The sequence below is a fragment of the Pseudoliparis swirei genome, chromosome 13, assembly GCF_029220125.1.
Source record: "Pseudoliparis swirei isolate HS2019 ecotype Mariana Trench chromosome 13, NWPU_hadal_v1, whole genome shotgun sequence".
In the NCBI taxonomy this organism is placed as follows: domain Eukaryota; kingdom Metazoa; phylum Chordata; class Actinopteri; order Perciformes; family Liparidae; genus Pseudoliparis; species Pseudoliparis swirei.
The window spans coordinates 12,151,972-12,169,220 of NC_079400.1; the positions used below are offsets into that span (position 1 = coordinate 12,151,972).

General features: G+C 48.1%; 3 protein-coding genes across 6 annotated transcripts; 2 read left to right on the forward strand and 1 right to left on the reverse strand.

The window, feature by feature from the left end:
* Positions 1–412: 412 nt before the first annotated feature.
* On the forward strand, positions 413–6,662 carry foxk2a (forkhead box K2a). Its single transcript, XM_056429015.1, has 9 exons — positions 413–1,316; positions 2,406–2,600; positions 2,684–2,825; positions 3,058–3,204; positions 3,300–3,493; positions 3,926–4,131; positions 4,251–4,511; positions 4,623–4,820; positions 5,038–6,662. The coding sequence occupies exons 1-9, from the start codon at positions 1,021–1,023 to the stop codon at positions 5,283–5,285; spliced, it is 1,887 nt and encodes a 628-aa protein (XP_056284990.1). The 5' UTR covers positions 413–1,020; the 3' UTR covers positions 5,286–6,662.
* On the reverse strand, positions 6,135–13,061 carry LOC130203132 (zinc finger protein 497-like). The gene is made up of 7 exons (XM_056429014.1): positions 12,977–13,061; positions 12,115–12,317; positions 11,918–12,010; positions 11,731–11,826; positions 11,544–11,654; positions 10,605–10,728; positions 6,135–10,005 (listed from the first exon to the last, which is right to left on the reverse strand). The coding sequence occupies exons 1-7, from the start codon at positions 12,999–13,001 to the stop codon at positions 8,027–8,029; spliced, it is 2,631 nt and encodes an 876-aa protein (XP_056284989.1). The 5' UTR covers positions 13,002–13,061; the 3' UTR covers positions 6,135–8,026.
* Positions 13,062–13,187: 126 nt separating this feature from the next.
* mettl9 (methyltransferase 9, His-X-His N1-histidine) lies at positions 13,188–17,119 on the forward strand. 4 transcript variants are annotated; one of them, XM_056429020.1, is made up of 6 exons: positions 13,188–13,268; positions 13,500–13,630; positions 14,320–14,510; positions 14,588–14,797; positions 15,300–15,484; positions 15,576–17,119. In XM_056429020.1, exons 2-6 carry the CDS (start codon positions 13,532–13,534, stop codon positions 15,800–15,802), a joined length of 912 nt encoding a protein of 303 aa, XP_056284995.1. In that variant the 5' UTR covers positions 13,188–13,268; positions 13,500–13,531; the 3' UTR covers positions 15,803–17,119. The 4 variants fall into 4 exon arrangements, with proteins under 4 accessions (XP_056284995.1, XP_056284993.1, XP_056284992.1 ...); XM_056429018.1 differs by having other exon boundaries at positions 13,198–13,268; positions 13,466–13,630; XM_056429017.1 differs by having other exon boundaries at positions 13,236–13,268; positions 13,384–13,630.
* Positions 17,120–17,249: the final 130 nt, after the last annotated feature.

Below are 17,249 nucleotides of genomic sequence, written 5' to 3' on the forward strand. Positions count from 1 at the left end.
AATGAAAATAATTAGTGATAACCAAACAAATATGAGATGCATTCATGGCAACAACAACAACAAAGACAACAACAACAAAGCAGCTAAAGCCCTGCACAATAATCCGCAATGTGTATGCACTGTTGGTCTATCTATGCACAAATGGTAAATAAAAGCCTTGAACCTTAAAGAGTCCGATATTTTGCTCCGGAGTTGGTGGGCGTGTGTCTGCTGCCCCCTAGTGTCCAGAAAACCAGTCCTCGTGGAACAGAAAACCAAAACAGTCTGCCACCTGGCTTCGAAGTCATTATAATTATGGACTTATGAATGTCGAGGTGCACAACAAGACACAGAGGTGTGGCGGTACCACCTCTATATGTTTAGTACAGTGATGACAAATCAAGTGTGAAGCTGGTTTATTAGGAACAATTTAAAAAAGTAGAGTGGAGAAATGTTTTGGGAAAAGTGGACAAAAGTAGAGCCATTTACAGAACAGACGGACCACACCGTTTGAATGTCCAAAATACAACAACTTATAGCATAGTATGTAAACAAATAAAAAAAAGTAATATAGTAGGTTGAAATTAATTGTACCGTATCCAGAAAAAAAGTTGTGAGAAAAGTAATTTGTCTAAAAATCACTGCGCCGCTTTTTCCATCTCTCCACCCATCTGCGTGTCAGACTGCGGTGCAACCGAGCGCTACTTGAACCCGCTATTTCTATTATTGTTGTCATTGGTAAACACATCGCATCTGCCTCCCCAGCTCGGCTTTCCATTGGTCCAGCGGAGTGTCCGTCACGGCGCTTCCGTCCGTTTGGCCGCTTCTGATTGGCTGGCGCGCCTCTCTTCTTCCTCTTCTTCGCGCCGGTGGGTCGGAGCCGCTGTGTCCCGGGTCTGGCACGTTCCTAGCCAAATTCTCCACGGTGTAACATTTGATCCCCCCCGTTTTTTTCAACAAAACTCCCCAAAAATATACCCCCACTTTCAATTCCCTTTAACCCGGCTCAACACACACACCTCCACCAGAACACGGCTGAAGATGGCGGTGGTAAGCGGGATATCGGGGTCGGCTGTAGCCCGGCTGGAGGGCCGAGAATTCGAGTATCTGATGAAGAAAAGGTCGGTGACCGTCGGCCGGAACTCCTCGCAGGGCTCGGTGGACGTCAGCATGGGACACTCCAGCTTCATCTCCCGGCGGCACCTCGAGATATTCACGGCGGGGGAGGACGGCACCGGCACGGGGGAGTTCTACCTCCGGTGCCTCGGAAAAAACGGGGTGTTTGTTGACGGGGTGTTCCAGAGAAGAGGGGCGCCACCGCTCCAGCTCCCACGCATGTAAGGGTCATTTAAGGTGTGCGCGAGCCACGAGCATTTAGCGGGCTTTGTGTGGGGTTCCTCGTGTGTTGTTATTGTTTTGTTGTCCTGTAGCGGTGTTTGCACGTGCTGCGTCAGGAACCTGATAGCGTGCTGCTGGTGTGTGTGTGTGTGTGTGTGTGTGTGTGTGTGTGTGTGTGTGTGTGTGTGTGTGTGTGTGTGTGTGTGTGTGTGTGTGTGTGTGTGTGTGTGTGTGTGTGTGTGTGTGTGTGTGTGTGTGTGTGTGTGTGTGTAGCGATAACGTCACAGGGAATATCTGTAACTTTAAACCCCCATAAATCCTTTAACTTGATTCACGACCTTTGTGTTAATCCTTTGGGTTAATTCTGCACACAGTGCATCAACTTTAGTGTTCTTAAGTGAGTTAACGTTACATGGAAGATGGCTTTTGGAAAAAATAAGTATTAATTTGTTTTACTACCCGGTTTTTCGTGCATGCAAGAGGTGGCCTCGAGACCGTCTTTAACACACGTCCCTCATGTCTGTTTACTGAATACAACATAAATAAATTGGCTATAATTTGTTACAGGATTTGGTGCAAAACTAGAGAATTTACTGTGTTTGTTTGGTCGTTAATGTGAGCTGGCTCAGTGTCAACGTGGCCTCGGGTCGCCCTGCTGGCCTGTTTACACTCCTCTGTTTGTCTCTCCTTCTTTCAGTTGGTTATCTCCCTAAACTCACCTTGAATTGTTGTTGTTGTTGTGGCGGGAACTCGTATTTTAAAATCTAATCTCCAGCATTACTAAGGTGTGATATGTCAGTGTGTGTGTATGTGTCTCCCCCCAGCCCCCAGGAGTTAATCATTGGAAAGTGTCAGCAACTAGTCCAAATATACCCTATTAATAAGAAATGAGACACGTTAGACACGATGTGTAACGTCCATATTTAAACCACAAGGCTGAAACTCGGGGGGGGGGGGCTCCTCTCTCGTCCTCAGTTGGACCGGTTGCCAGGCAGGACCCCCCACACACACACATGCGCATGTCATTTGTCTTCAAACACGGACGTTAAAACACGCGCTTCATGCTCGTCTCTCTTTCTCGTTGACAGGTGCTGTTTCCGGTTCCCCAGCACAAGTATAAAGATCACGTTCACCGCCCTGTCCAATGACAAGAAGGAGCCAAGGAACGTGCCGGAATCACCGGTCAAGCCCGTGCAACCCCACATTTCCCCGCTGACCATCAACATTCCTGACAACATTGCCCACCTCATGAGCCCGCTGCCGTCACCCACCGGCACCATCAGGTGAGAGCGGGTGTCACAGTTATTGTTATTGAAGTGGTCAGAATTACAGCGGTTTAAAAAAATGTGTTTATTTAATTTCTCAGTGCGGCAAACTCCTGCCCGTCAAGTCCGCGGGGGGCGGGACTCTCCAGCTACAGGACGGGCCGCGTCCTGGCCTCTGACCTCATAGGAGACAACTCCCAATCAGAAAACGACAAAGAGGCCTCGGGCGAAGACAGCCCAAAGGTGAGCGCAGTCGGAAAAAATGTGGACGAAGACCGCTGAATGTTGTCGCCGTGGTTACTCATTGAAGTCAAAACATTGCCCAACGCTCACCACAACATAGACTTTGGAGCGCAAGACCTGGTTGAACTCGGCTGAGTCCGTGCGTATACGCTCTTGTGATCCAACTAGTGGGACGCGATGCCACTTTTAACACGTTCTATTTCTCTTTTCTCTCTTTCCCCCATGTCCACAGGATGACTCCAAACCTCCGTACTCGTACGCACAACTAATAGTCCAAGCCATCACCATGGCCCCTGACAAGCAGCTCACGCTGAATGGAATATACACCCACATCACCAAGAACTACCCCTACTACAGAACGGCTGATAAAGGCTGGCAGGTCAGTGTCTTCCCCCGCAGTATGTAACACAGACACTTATATAAGTTGTATATATAACGCTCTCGTCATTTGAACGGCTTGTTTTTTTTTGACAGAACTCCATCCGCCACAATCTGTCCCTGAACCGGTACTTCATCAAAGTGGCCCGCTCCCAGGAGGAGCCGGGCAAGGGCTCCTTCTGGAGGATCGACCCCTCCTCCGAGGGCAAGCTGATGGATCAGGCCTTCAGGAAGCGCCGGCCTCGGGGGGTCCCCTGCTTCAGGACCCCCGTGGGCCCTCTCTCCTCCAGGTATATGGAGCACTTCCAAAGGGGCTCACATCGGGCTTGTTTCTTTTAAAGTTTGCGCTTGTATTATTATTATTTTTTGCTTGAACATGTGTTGGCGCCTGTCTCTCTTCAAGCCCCGTCTTCCAAAAATAAAAGGCCCGGTTTGCTCTGATTGGCTCGCATGCAAAATATGGCCCACTTTTGCAAAACGCTAGTTTCTCAAGCGGTGGAGAAACTACATGCTCAGATGTGGGTGGTGTATTTTAATGAGCCTGCGTGTCATCTGATTGGCTTGTTGAATCACATGTTTTCTGATCTCGGCATCAGAGTCGTCTCCACGTATGCAAATGTTTGCCCTCGAGCACCGGAGAACTTTTTCCGTGATGTGTAATTTAGACGCAAAGTGTATCAACGTAGAGTCCATCATCGACCTTCCTTCTTCCTCCGTCCCAGGAGCGCTCCGGTTTCTCCCAGCCACACCCCGGGAGGCCTGTCTGCCACCTCGAGCGGGGTCCAGACTCCAGACAGCCTGTCTCGAGAGGGGTCCCCTGTCCCCATGGAGTCAGAGCCAACCCCACCGCCAGCCCCCACCCAGACCGCTACAGTCCAGCCCAAGCCCGCCGTCATCCAGGAGGCCCGCTTTGCACAGAGCTCCACTGGTAAAGCGTCTTTTTCTCTCTCTCTAAAATAAAAGGGTCGACGTTTGAAGCCGCCAAGTGGTTGAAAACAGTACTCATTGTTGTGTAACGACCCCCCCCGCCCCCTCCCTCCCCAACAGGCTCCCTTCTCAGCAACCAGCCGGTCTTGATCGCCGTGCAGCGCCAGATGCCTCAAACGACCATGAAGCCCGTGACCTACACCATGGCGTCGTCGGCCATCGTGACCACGTCGCTGGTTAACTCCGCCCCCGTCATGCAGACGGTGCACGTTGTCCGCCAGATGCCGTCCGTCGCCGTGGCAACCGTGGGAGGGCAGCCCCTTGCCATGGTGAGCCCCGAACCTCAGGAGAACGGCGGCGGAGAGCGCCGGGCGATCAAAGGTGAGTTTCCCGCTCCGCGTTGTTGTTTTTTCTGCTCCCCGCAGTCGCAAAGCTCTTCATGCATGATCGACGGCGCGTGTGTGAATTAAGTTTCTTCCCCCCCCCGTGCAGTCAAAGTGGAGTCGATGCCGTCCATCACGGCCTCGTCGATAGGCGGGGTCAGCCGCATTATCCAGAGCTCTCAGGCTCCGCCTCTAACAACGCTGACCATCTTGCAGCAAGCCCCGCTCGGTCAGCACCAGCTCCCGATAAGGGCCATCACGCAGAACGGGACCCATCTGATCCCCATCACCACTGCTGCTACCACAGGTGATGTGCGCACACACACTCACACTCACATTCACACTCACACACTCTTCTTCTTCTCTGTTTTGTTAAAGTAAAACAGTATTGTGCACGGTACATTGCAAGGTCAAAGATGTCTTGGTGAACATTATATTCTATATATTTATAATCATGTAGTTCGTCTCTGCCGATCCAGAAGCAGTTGCAATGAGTCCTCATTGTTTCTTCTTCTCCCGCCCAGCCGTTGCAAACCCTCTCCACCTGCTGGCGGCCCACGCCTCGGCCTCGGCGTCCCTCCCCACCAAGAGGCAGAACGGAGAACTGCAAGACCAACCCCAATCGAAGAGGGTGAAACCAGAGGAGGAAGAGGAGGGTGGAGCAGTGGCCGCCAACAACAACAACCATAATAACAACAACATTACCTACAAAAACGGCACCACGGACAGAGCCGGAGAAGCGGGCGTCAGTGAACAGATCGGTGACAAGTAGCCCCCCCCCACACACAAACACACATACGCACAAACACGCCGGTCTGCATCCTGACCCCTTGCTCTCCTGTACACACTGAGCCTCACACACTCTCAGCCCTCCATCGTCTACTCCAAGGTGCCAAAAAAACACACACACAAACACCCCCCCCCCCCCTCGGCCCACCCACAATCCTCTCTTCCATATATTTAAAAACCACGAAATACAGTACGATGCAAAAAAAACTAAAGACCAAATTTGACGAATCAAAGAGTTGCTGGTGAAGTGTAAGACCCAGATGGCCAGAAGAAGCACAGGGAGAAATGTTCACACATCTTCAGATTTCCAGATATGGAAAAAGAAGAAAAAAGAAAAATACTTTTATTGGACAATGCGAAGAGTCACGAAACTTCCCCCAAAGATGGAAAAGGAGCCTCATCCTGGTAGCATTGCAAACTTTACTGTGTGTCGGATAGAGAAAAGCAACCGAGCGTTATTCCGCCGAAAGGGAAGCGTGTGCGTGTGCGTGCGCGTGCGTGTGCGTGTGCGTGTGTGTGGGTGGGGGTGTGTGTGGGGGGGTGGAGACATTCCCGTCTCCGGCAGCTAGCCTCCATATCGACCTCCCTAAACAGTCGTGAGTAGAGATGCAGTATTCCGTTGTGTATCTTTGGATCCTTTTTTTGGGACTGTTTCTCTGTTTCCCATGGCACAGATACTATATCTAGTAATAATTTAACTTTTGAGAACATTCAAACATCACAACATTTTGGGAATCCTTTTTTTGTTTTTTTTATATATACAAATATATATATGTGGACTCTGTTCAGTGACATGAATGTAGTAAAGAAAACACTATCTGTGGGGTGGATGTTCCTTTTTTCTTTTTTCTGCCGATTCATGCAAATGAAATTGCTTTATCACTGTACATCTACAGATTTCTTTTATTTTTCAGATTTTACAAATATCCTATGAGAAAGTATATTCCCATGCGTATTCGATCATATGCTTCATCGAGCTTGCATGTTATGGATCTAGAGACGATGTACTTGAGCAGATTATCTGAATATGAAACTGAAGAAAATTTCGACTGAATCTACACTATATGATTCTGACCAGTGCTGCACTTAACCCTCTTTAGTAGTTTTTTATTTCATGTTTTACTCTCTTTTTGCTGTCCTCCCCCACCCCCGTCATCACAGGCTGTGTTTGTTACCTCTTGTGTTAAAGTTGGCAACTCGTTGCTTGATTATTTTATTCTGTTACGGCCACCAGCCTGTTCAGAATGTATTATCTGTTCCACGAGCCGTGTGAGAGGTGTTTATTCTGCTTCACTGGGGCAATGCTGCTTCTTTTTGTTCTTTTTTTAAAATTATATATAAATTTATTTAAAAACACTTATCCTTTTCGTTTGTATATCTTTGAGTGAAATACTTTTTTTCCTGCTGGGCGACTGTTTAAAGAGTTTTTTTCCCCTCCAGAATGTGGACAGCTGACTAGACTTATTAAAGGGACAGTGTGAGAGATGTAGCGCCATCTAGTGGTGAGGTTGCAGATCGCAAGCAAAAAAGGTTGCCGGTCTCTAGAACTACGGTGGCCCTCAGGTAAAGCTAATATGTATATACGTGTATGTATATATTTATCAGTGTATACGCGTGTATATATACACACATATATATAGTGTGTATTTATATGTATAATTATATGTATGTAATTATATATATTTATATGTACATATATATATACACACACATATGTAATTATGTGTGTGTGTATATATATATGTAAATCATTACTTTTTAAAAACTCGTAGCATTTAAAAAAATTCAGAACGAGCAAGGTCAGGTTCATTTATAATTTAGAAATAAATAATTATTGTTTCTAGAGCAGCAATATAAAGTCAATAAATGATGATAATAAATAACAGAAATGTGACAGTGTGAGTCAATCCTCTGAACCAACTAAGAAAAACAAGTACAAATAAAAGGAAAAAAATAAACATGCTTTAATAAGTTTCACTTGTTTACAGAGTTGTGCTTGTTGAACAGATGCTTTGATGAAGTATGCTTTTTTTCTTTTTTACTGCTTTATTGAACTGCTCCACAGCCGGCGTGTGTCTGTAATTTGACTTGGCAGACTAAGAAAAGTACCCTAAAACAAAAATATTACCATTCCTAAATTCAGTCATTCTACACCGATTAAAACACATTTATGCATATATTACATTGTTGCCAATTAATTTCTCCTTAATGTTACACCCTTTCTATTTCATGGATATAATACTAACAATAACATTAAGTAACAGTCTGGAACATTCCTGAGATGAAGATGTTGATGAGGACTGAAGCATTCCTGAGATCGTAGAGGATACACCCTCACTGCTGGACGACGGGAAACGACTTAGTAAATGTCGTTGCATGAAAGGTGAAAACGTTCCCTCACTCAGACAAAGAGATAACAACGTACTGTTTGTCAGGTTACTCAACACAACTTTATCTAAGCCGCCTTTTTTAAATTAACAAAGCCAAACGCGTCCTGAACGCAGCTCGACGGGTTCATCGAGATCGCCGCAGTGATAACGACGTCCGGGCCGACGGCGTCGCCCAAGGCGCAGCTTCCGCCTTCCAGTCCGCCCTCGGGGGTCAACGCAGTTACTTTCATTTGCACTGCAGAGTGGAGGCAACAGATGTGCTCTGGCGTATTATTTAGCACCTTTTATGATACAAATTGGAGCTCACTTCCAGACTTTATTGCTCCGGATACATTCAATGACACTTCTTTGCGTGAGCTTTCACGAGCTCCGGCCGACTGAAGGCCATCTCACAGGCCGCGCACTTATGGGGCTTCTCCCCGGTGTGCGTCCGTTGGTGTCTCTTCAGAATCCCCGCGCTTTTGAAGCATTTGTCGCACGTGGCACATCTGTACGGCTTCTCCCCCGTGTGCGTCCGCGTGTGCGCCGTGAGGTAGTACGACTGCACGAAGCCCTTGCCGCACTCCCGGCACTTGAACGGCCGCTCCCCGGTGTGGTAGCGAGTGTGTATCTTCAGCTCCGACGCCGACCGGAAGCTCTTGCCGCACCGGGCGCACGAGTACGGCCGCTCCGCCGTGTGCGTCCGGTCGTGTCTCGTCAGGGAACTGGCGCTGCGGAACAGTTTGCCGCAGCGGGCGCACGGGTAGCGCACGCCGGCGTGCAGCTTGGCCACGTGCAGGTCCAAGCTCCTCTTGAGCGCGTACGCTTGCCCGCAGTGTTCGCAGCAGAAGCGCTTCTCCGCGGCGCCGCCGTGGCGACACAGCCTGTGGGTCCTCAGGGCGCCGTTGGACCGGCAGCCTTTCCCGCAGTCCCAGCAGAGGAACGGCGCCTCGTTGGTGTGCGTCCGGTCGTGCAGCGTCAACGCCGACGCGTAGCCGAACGCTTTGGGGCACTTGGGGCACGTGAAGGGGAGGTCGCCCGTGTGGAGCCGCTCGTGCCTGGTCAGACCTCTCAGGTCGGTGTAGCTGCGGTCGCACGCGGTGCAAGGGAAGGGTCCCCTGAAGTCGTGCACGTCGGCGTAATGCTGGTTGAGGTCTACGAAACCTTTGAAGCTCTCCCCGCACTTGGTGCACGCGCGAGGCTCGTGTCTCAGGTTGTGCGTTTTAAGCCTCGCCGCGTCGGGGAACGACCGGCGGCACTCGACACAACGCAGTGCGGCGTCGGCGGGGTTGTTCCTCGACTTCCGGCCGCTCCGATTCCCCCGGCGAGGTTCCTGGCTCTGCTCTGGTTGGGGATCTCGCTCCCCGTCTCCCGAAGGATCCGCAACTTGTTTCGGATTCATCCGACGTTCCTCTCCGCGAGTCCCGACGTCCGTCGGCGGGGTTCGGAGTCGCCCGGGGACGTCCCCTCGCTCCGTGTCTCGAGCGTCTCTTTCCGGGCGCGCCTCCACCTCGGAGCCGGTCCTCCGAGCGACTCGACACGCGCTCCACTCGTGCCGCTTGAGGTCGTGCTGGAACTGGAAGCGCTTCTCGCACCGCGAGCATCGGAAAGGCCGCTCGCCCGTGTGGCTCCTCTGATGCCGCCGCATGTCTGCCGCGCGGCTGTACGTCTTGCCGCACGTGGGGCATGTCTTGCCGGTTGGCGGGACTCGAGGATCCCTCTCCGGCGGCTCATCTTTGGGCGGCGCTGAAACGTTCCTCACCTTTAGACGTCGGTCTCCTCTGACCGGCGTTGGGAACGTGACCGCGGCAGCTGCATCCGGTGCAGGAGACATCACCGCCGTAGAGATGTTGGTGTTTCGCTCTTGTCCGTCGGTTGTTGCGTTTGAAGTTTCTTTCGAGGACTTTTCAGTCTCACTTGGGCTCAGGACATTGTAGTCAAGGTCATCTGGAGGTCTAACCAACGGCTCGTTCTCTGAGGCAACAGCCCCTTCAGCAAGGACTCTAACATTATTACCCACATGGACCTCAACGGCATGAGAGTCCACACTCGTCTTGCCGATATCCAAAGACCCGACATGTTGAACCCCGTTACCCAGGGACTGACCCTCCAAGCCTCCGGGCTCTCTCCTCCCCGGTTTGCCGCTCGACGTCTTTCCACCATCTTGACTTTTCCTCGGCGTTGCGGCCCCCACTATCAGCTCTTTGTTGAACGCCTCCATGTAATCGGTGAGGACGTTTACTTCAAGGGGCGTCTCTTCTCGTTCTGTCGCGGCTGCCGTCAAAGGCGGCAGACGGAGAGCTGAACAGATGCTGGCGCCGACTGGTTGATCATCTGAAAATGTTAAATACACACGGTTACCGCAAGATAAACAGCCACGTGCCTTCAATGATGTGGTAGCTCTTCTGTGAATTTGTACCACACATACACGACCGTTCAAAAGTTTGGGGTCACTCAGACAATTTGGTGTTTTCCATGAAAACTCACTTTTATTGATCAGATGAATAGCAACATGAATAGAAAAATATAGTCAAGACATTGACACGGTTAGAAATAATGATTTTTCTTGTAAATATTAATGTTCTTCAGACTTGTGGCTCAAAGGAAGGCCAGTTTTATAGCTTCTCTCACCAGCATAACTGTTTTCAGCTGCGCTCACATAAAAAGTTTTTAAGGGTTTTCTACCCCTCAGTTAGTCTTCTAAGGCAATAACACAATGTACCATTAGAACATGGAGATGGGCCTCTATACACCTATTCAGAGACTTCATTAAACACCAGAGAATAGTCATTTACCACATTAACTATGAAGTGTATTTATGATTAATTTTATCTTTATTGATAAAAACAGTGATTTACTTTGAAAAATAAGGACATTTCTAAGTGACCCCAAACTTTTGATTAAATGTTTTTCACTCCGGACTCCGTGCTCACCACTGTCATTCAGCTGACTCAGCTCTTTGTGATATTCCAGAAGAGACTTTAGTTCCTGAGGTTGACAGAAAGACTGCAGACACTCGGACAGAACCGAAGGCGCGTCGCTGAGCATACAGGCAACCTGCTCGTGAGACGGATCACATGAATCGTTAAACATTGTGGTGGAAAATGCTCAGTTGCTTTCTTTCCACGGATGAGATGTAGTTCACAATTTACAGTATTAATTAGTGCCACCGTTGTGCGTATTTCTCAACTTTGGACCAGGCTGTAACCTCTGGGTCTGAAAAATGAAGCCAATGCAGAAGTGTCAAACCTTCATTCTCTCTCCTGACCACCAGGGGGCGACTCCTGATTGTATAGAAGTCCATGCTTCATGTGTTAAAGCTGCATTATCTCTACTGACCACCAGGGGCGACTCCTCTGGACGTATATAAGTCTATATCAGTGGTCCCCAAATTTGGCCCGGCCCCCTGAACAATGCCAGAGACGCGTTCCGATTTATTATTTTTTTCACCCTGCCCGCTGTCGTTGAGATTGCAGTGAGACGCGGAGAAAATGTGAAGTGGTGCTCTTCGCAATAGAACATCTTTGATGGGACGTGTCACGTCTCGGCCAATCAGCGTTCAGATGTCCACAGCGTTTGGGAAGTTAGGTTAGCTTGAACGTTACTCCGCTACATCTACTGCTGTCACGCTGCACGGTGTGTAGCGATACTAACAAAGTACCCGTACGTTAAAAACGATGTGATTTAGCATATTTTTAGTATCGATAATTCATTAAAAGAGCGATCAGACCGCTCCGCTAAATGCTGTCTGCACGCGCAGTGCTCACAGCGAGTGGCGCATGCATCGCTTGTATCCCTTGGAAACAAAGCAAGTAATCACATTTCCCAAAATATAAACGTCCGAATAGTCTTGACCGCACAGTGCAAGTTACCTGTTTGTGATTTGGGACAGGAAGTAACTTCTCAAGCCGCAAGAGGAATATCTCCACAAACATCTGGATGTCTTCAGAGTACTTGTCTCCAAATGTCACTGGGAAAACGTCCTAAAATTGAACAAGTGACATTGATTAACAGTCGGGATGAAAATATCTCAGTCACACAACCAGAGACAACTCCTACCTGGAAGAAGTGTCGCCTCTCCTCCTGGTCTTTAAGCAGAGTGTGAATAAGTCCGAGGAGGCTCGGTGCACACGGCCCGGCCCCTGAATCACTCACCTGTGAAAAAGGGGCGAAAAGTCTGTAAGTTCTGGTTGTCATTGTAAGAGTAAAGAAAACCACAGAACGCTTGAAACGAAGGCGATTGTACCTCTGTGTTCCACAGGGAAGTGATGACGTCCAGGTGTGGCTGCAGGGTCTTCATTTCTATTGTCTGCTCTGGGCGACACAACTCCAGTGTCAACTAAAACCAAGACAAATGTGTTACATGTCCACCCGTACTCCTGTGTCTCTAGGATGAAAAAGTAAATTCCTCCTCGCAACATATTGGGATCGTCAAAACGGTACCTGAGCCCGGAGGCCGAGGCTCAGCAGGCGCCTCTGTCTGGGATTAAGAAGCCCCGGGACGATCTCGGTGACTGCCGTCACAAAGTCGTCCAGCAGCCCGTAATTGGCCACAACTTTCTGCTGCACAGTTTCCCAGATGGCTGCAGAGAGCAGCCGAAGCGGCGGGACCAGGAGACGCAGACAGGACAAGGGCAGAGGGGGGGCTAGAGAAGGAGACATCCAATTAGTTGTTTACACACACACAACAAATAGGTAGTACAGAAGGGAAAAAAATATGTTGTTGATTCAGGAAAAACAAGTTGTGATAAATGTGCATGTAAAATAGATTCACTTAAAAAAAATTTAAAAAAGTTAGAGGTTAAGAAGAAGGTATTTAATTTACCCAAATAATGCGACAACCATTTTAAAGTGACATTTCCATTTCACATTTCTATTGCATAATTTTGTCATTTTTCTTAAAGTTTCGGTCTGTAACTCAAGAATACTAAATGCAAAAGCTAAACTTTTATTGGGACTCGAGGTTGGCTTGTTTGAATACGAGAGGCGGGGGACGTTAGAGGAACGTTACACCGTAACACACCTGCGCAACACACACACACACACACACAGACACACACACACAAAGCTCATGGCAAGAATTAACCCATACAAAAACCATAGCAGAAAGACAATGTAATAAATATAATGTTCACTTTTCGGGGGGTTGAAACGGTAAATTACGAATCGAAGAAACAAACATTTCGATGCGCTGTTATCAGGCGCGATATTTTAGAGGTTATGGAACGAGGCCACGGCGATGATGTCACACACACGCGCGATATGAATAAATAAGTAACACATTTTAGTGAAACATGACGGCTACCTGTCTTCTCAGACACGTGACGCATAGTTCGGCTTTACCGGTGACGCTTTTCTCTCTGAATTTGTCAACACACAATGAAGTTGAGCCGTTAGAGCCGAATGGATGAAACCGGGGACACATTTAGCGGTAACTCCGGAAGTGCATAGAATGCGGAAGTGGGGATGTCTGTTGTCATAATGGGCAGAGACTACAGACTAGCTCGGGAGAAATAATAATAGGACAATGGGATTACGAGACTAAGATGGAGAGTAAATAGCATCAGGCTTTCTTTAAAACAACACCGCACCCCAAGGTTAGTGTGTTTGTTGTCTTGTAATCGGAGGCGTGCAGCGTGTTGGTTCACAATTGGCTGCCATTGCCTCCTTTATCACCATCTAATATTGAGTAGCTTGTTCCTTCGTCTTCAGTCTGTCCACCTCCTCGAGACTGCAGCCGTCCGTCTGTCCGCTTTCCTACTCAGGCTTGTTGTCCATTATGTGTCATCTACAGCTGAGGACACTGGTTTTTCTTGCGTGGCTGCTAGGTTACGTCGCCTTTCTGCTCTCCATCAGGAAGATGTGGACCGGGAAATACGTCCGTAGTCCTCTCGCGCGTTCGCTGTTTATGAACATGGCGAGCGGCGAGAACGACGCGGCGGCGATTGAGACGCAAGAGGTATGCCTTCCTTTGTAACCGCACCCGGTAGGTGAACGCGCATAGACCGGAGACCGGGGGACCGACTGCGGTCAGTTCACGTGTGAGGGGCAGGCACGTCCACAGTCTCCAATTAGCAAGCGACAAAGTGTGACCTTTTACAATGGAATTTGGTACGAAGCCTGGCAAAGAATGGATGATCTTTCCGCCCTTTATTTTATTGTTAGTGCTTTCAACTAACTGTGCTGATCTGTTTTAAGATTTATTCTCTATTGTTTTGGCATATTCCAGTCTCACATTGTAGGTTTTAGCAATTAGACACTGGCTGAATTGAGGGCAGGATTCTGTTGGACTTTTTTCTGGTACAAATCATTTGAAATGACCGTTAAAAGAGCAAAGTGAAATACACAGTAAGAGATGGTGCAATGAAAACACAATAAAACAAATATAAGAAAGAAATAAACAAAGATAAAAAGCAGGCCATAGGAATGTGTAAACAGGAATGTGTGCTGAGTGCCAAACGTCAACTAGAAAAGAAGTTGAGTAAATTACATAAAAACACACAAAAGATCCGATCAAAGGAAAATATTGTTACAGTTGCATGAAGGTTTGAGCCATGAAGTGGGAAGTAGATTAAATCCAGTTGCTTGCTGTAAGTGCTCCTTCAAGTTGTCTTAAATTGAGTGTTCCTCTTTCCCCCGCGGCTCTAGTGGTACCGGTGCGGACCCGACCTGTTGGGAGAATCGGTGCGACCCCTCTTTGTCCAGAGCCACCTGGACTCGGCCACCAGGGCTTTCCTCAAGGAGAGCATGGAGAAGTCCGGCTGGCTGATCACGCAGCTCTATCACTCCTTCGTGTCGACGGTCCTCGGCCCGCTGGTCTCGCGCACCTCCATCAACGGGTGAGTGGCGCGGACGCTCCCACGTCTCCCCCGTCGTTCAGGAACATTCCTTTGACGCGCTCTCCCCCCGTGTCCAGGTTTCTTGGTCGGGGCTCCATGTTTGTGTTTTCCGCCGAGCAGTTCCAGCGGCTGCTCCGGATCGAGCCGGAGTGGAGGGCCGAGAGGCTCCTTGACCTCGGAGCCGGGGACGGGGGTGTCACGGAGTTGATGGGTGCCCATTTCAGAGAGGTCTACGCTACCGAGGTGTCGCCGCCCATGAAATGGCATCTCCAGAGGAGGAATTACAAGTGAGCGACTCAAATATCAGTTCAGATACACACGACTTACCCCATCGACACAACAACAGACCACGTGTCTCACTCGCCGGCCTGCTGCGCCACGCTTCCTTCTTGTGTTTCAAGCTGCCATTTGATGAAATTCAACCTTTGCAATACAAATTAATTAATAACGATAGGAAATGAGTCTCGTGGCTCTGAGTCCCAGTGAGATTCTAATTTGAGTACTTGTAGGAGATGCAAAAGCTTCCAATCTCAACCCTGATCAAGGAACTACAAGTTAATTTAGGGAGAGAGAGAGAGGGAGATGGATAGAGACAAGGGAGGGGGAGGGGGAGAGAGAAGGAGGGAGAGACTTTAATAGTCGTTTGCTGGTCTATTAATGCTCTGAATATGAAATGTAACACCTGTTTAAGATGAAGTTAATTTAACTATATTCAAAGTGTGAAGGCCTGAAACTCTATTTCCCTTGAAGACCTTAAAGAAACTAGTTATTTCCTCCCGTCGACGTCAGACTGCTGGGCATCGACGAGTGGCAGCAGGCTGGGTTCCAGTTCGATGTGATCAGCTGTCTGAACCTGCTGGACCGCTGCGACGATCCTCTGCATCTCCTGCGGGACATCCGGCGGTCGCTGGTCCCCGACACGGGGAGACTCATCCTGGCGGCCGTGCTTCCCTTCCAGCCCTACGTGGAAGTCGGTCAGTCGGGATTCTGCACACGCTGCGTATCAATTTCCGTGCACCTCCCTCTTATGAAGCGTAACACAACCGTTCTGTCTCTGTCCCCCAGGAGGGAGATGGCAGCGTCCCAAAGAACACATTAAACTAAAAGGAAAAACGTGGGAGGAGCAAGTGACCAACATGTCCAACGAGGTATTCCGGAGGGCGGGCTTCGAGGTGGAGGCCGTGACCCGGTTGCCATACCTCTGCGAGGGGGACATGTACAACGATTACTACATCCTCGACGACGCGGTTTTTGTTCTCAAGGCCTCGGAGGAGACGTCGGAGTCTGCCTGAAAAACCAAAATGCAACGTGGAACTGTGGGAGGCGACCGCACCTGGTCGCTCCTGGATGGATTTAGTGCAATTTCTTCCGTACGCTTCATTCATAAAACACAGTATTTCTGACGATAGGCAGCTGTGAAGCTCAGGTACTGTCGATCCTACATTTACCAGCCATCTTGTGTGACAGCGATACCGCCACTTTTAACCTGAACGGAAGTTTTCCTGTATTAAAATGCAGCTGAGGATCGATTCCTCTAAGACACGTCACTCTGCTGTTGGTGTTCAGTTATCAATGCAGAGTGTGAACCGTTGTTTAACCCTGGATGAATATCTCAGTTTGTGATGACACGGATCAGTGTATGCACACACTTGATTGAATTGGACTTTTTGTATTTTAATGCAATTTTTAAATCTGGATTTTGGGGGAGGTATTTTTTCTAACTTGTACTGCTATTCGTGATGACATAACATAATGAAAATGTTATGAGGCCTTTTTAAAGCGAGCCTATGTAATGTATTAATTTACCACTAGGGGGCAGCGCAACGAGTTGAAAATACTATAATCGGGCAACAGTTGTCAATTTACACATACAAGAGCAACATTAGCATTTACTGGAGTTCTGTTTCTTGCCACCTGGTCAACCACCAGCACTCGAGAAAACAATATCTAGCTCTTTCTGCACTTTGAAGAACATGTATATGCTGTAAAGCATACAGTTAGAAACAACAATACTACAGTTCAGCATTTTGTTTGCAGGCCTTGCTGTCATACTGCAATGAATTCTGCCTTGATGAATAGTTTAATTACAGTATTGACACTAGAAATAACAGTAAAACGTTTACTGTAATCAAACGGGGAATTTCTTTTTAAGTGATTTCTCATGTTATGGCGGCAGTGCTGCTGGGACGGGGCCTTTTTGTAACCCCTCCTTTACTTATTTAAACTGAATCTTTAACAGAAAAGTTATACAGACTTGTAAATTACACTAACAAATGAACGCTGCTACTACTAAACAACGTATTGTTAACTGCTTTTTGTTTTTTGACTAGCTCGTCCAAAAAAAAGAGAAGATTGCTGTCAGTGACACAACAGTGTAGCTACAGTTTACCAACAGCCACTACAAGCTATCGGTAGCAGCACCCTGAGTGCATTGAATTAAGCAAGGGTGTGGTTTTTTCTTTCTTTCTCTTTTACTTTTGAATAAGATTTTTCATTTGTGAGAGGAAGATATACAGTCTTCCATGGTTAAATAATGTCCCACAATTAATGCAATATATGTATTGAAAGAGTATCATATGTCCCAGAATTAAAATAATACATTAATTTCAGGCATTTCTCACCTCTCATATGTCCTTGCCGCTGAATGAATGTATGATGTAATTGGTGGACATTATTTTAGAATTATTTGTAGCGGCTGCCCTAAGCCGAGTTCAAGGATCACCTAGAAACCCCGTTAAA

What these genes read in the sequence shown, in the direction of transcription:
- foxk2a (XM_056429015.1), top strand. Translation starts at nt 1,021, where the DNA reads ATGGCGGTGGTAAGCGGGATATCGGGGTCGGCTGTAGCCCGGCTGGAG. An exon ending in CCGCTCCAGCTCCCACGCAT is followed by an intron (nt 1,317 to 2,405) that starts GTAAGGGTCATT and finishes TCTCGTTGACAG; the next exon opens with GTGCTGTTTCCGGTTCCCCA. An exon ending in AGAGCGCCGGGCGATCAAAG is followed by an intron (nt 4,512 to 4,622) that starts GTGAGTTTCCCG and finishes CCCCCCGTGCAG; the next exon opens with TCAAAGTGGAGTCGATGCCG.
- LOC130203132 (XM_056429014.1), bottom strand. Translation starts at nt 13,001, where the DNA reads ATGCGTCACGTGTCTGAGAAGACAG. An exon ending in CTTCCCTGTGGAACACAGAG is followed by an intron (nt 11,827 to 11,917) that starts GTACAATCGCCT and finishes CCTTTTTCACAG; the next exon opens with GTGAGTGATTCAGGGGCCGG. An exon ending in GAGTCAGCTGAATGACAGTG is followed by an intron (nt 10,006 to 10,604) that starts GTGAGCACGGAG and finishes TAACATTTTCAG; the next exon opens with ATGATCAACCAGTCGGCGCC.
- mettl9 (XM_056429017.1), top strand. Translation starts at nt 13,451, where the DNA reads ATGTGTCATCTACAGCTGAGGACACTGGTTTTTCTTGCGTGGCTGCTA. An exon ending in TCGCGCACCTCCATCAACGG is followed by an intron (nt 14,511 to 14,587) that starts GTGAGTGGCGCG and finishes CCCCGTGTCCAG; the next exon opens with GTTTCTTGGTCGGGGCTCCA. An exon ending in CTCCAGAGGAGGAATTACAA is followed by an intron (nt 14,798 to 15,299) that starts GTGAGCGACTCA and finishes CGTCGACGTCAG; the next exon opens with ACTGCTGGGCATCGACGAGT.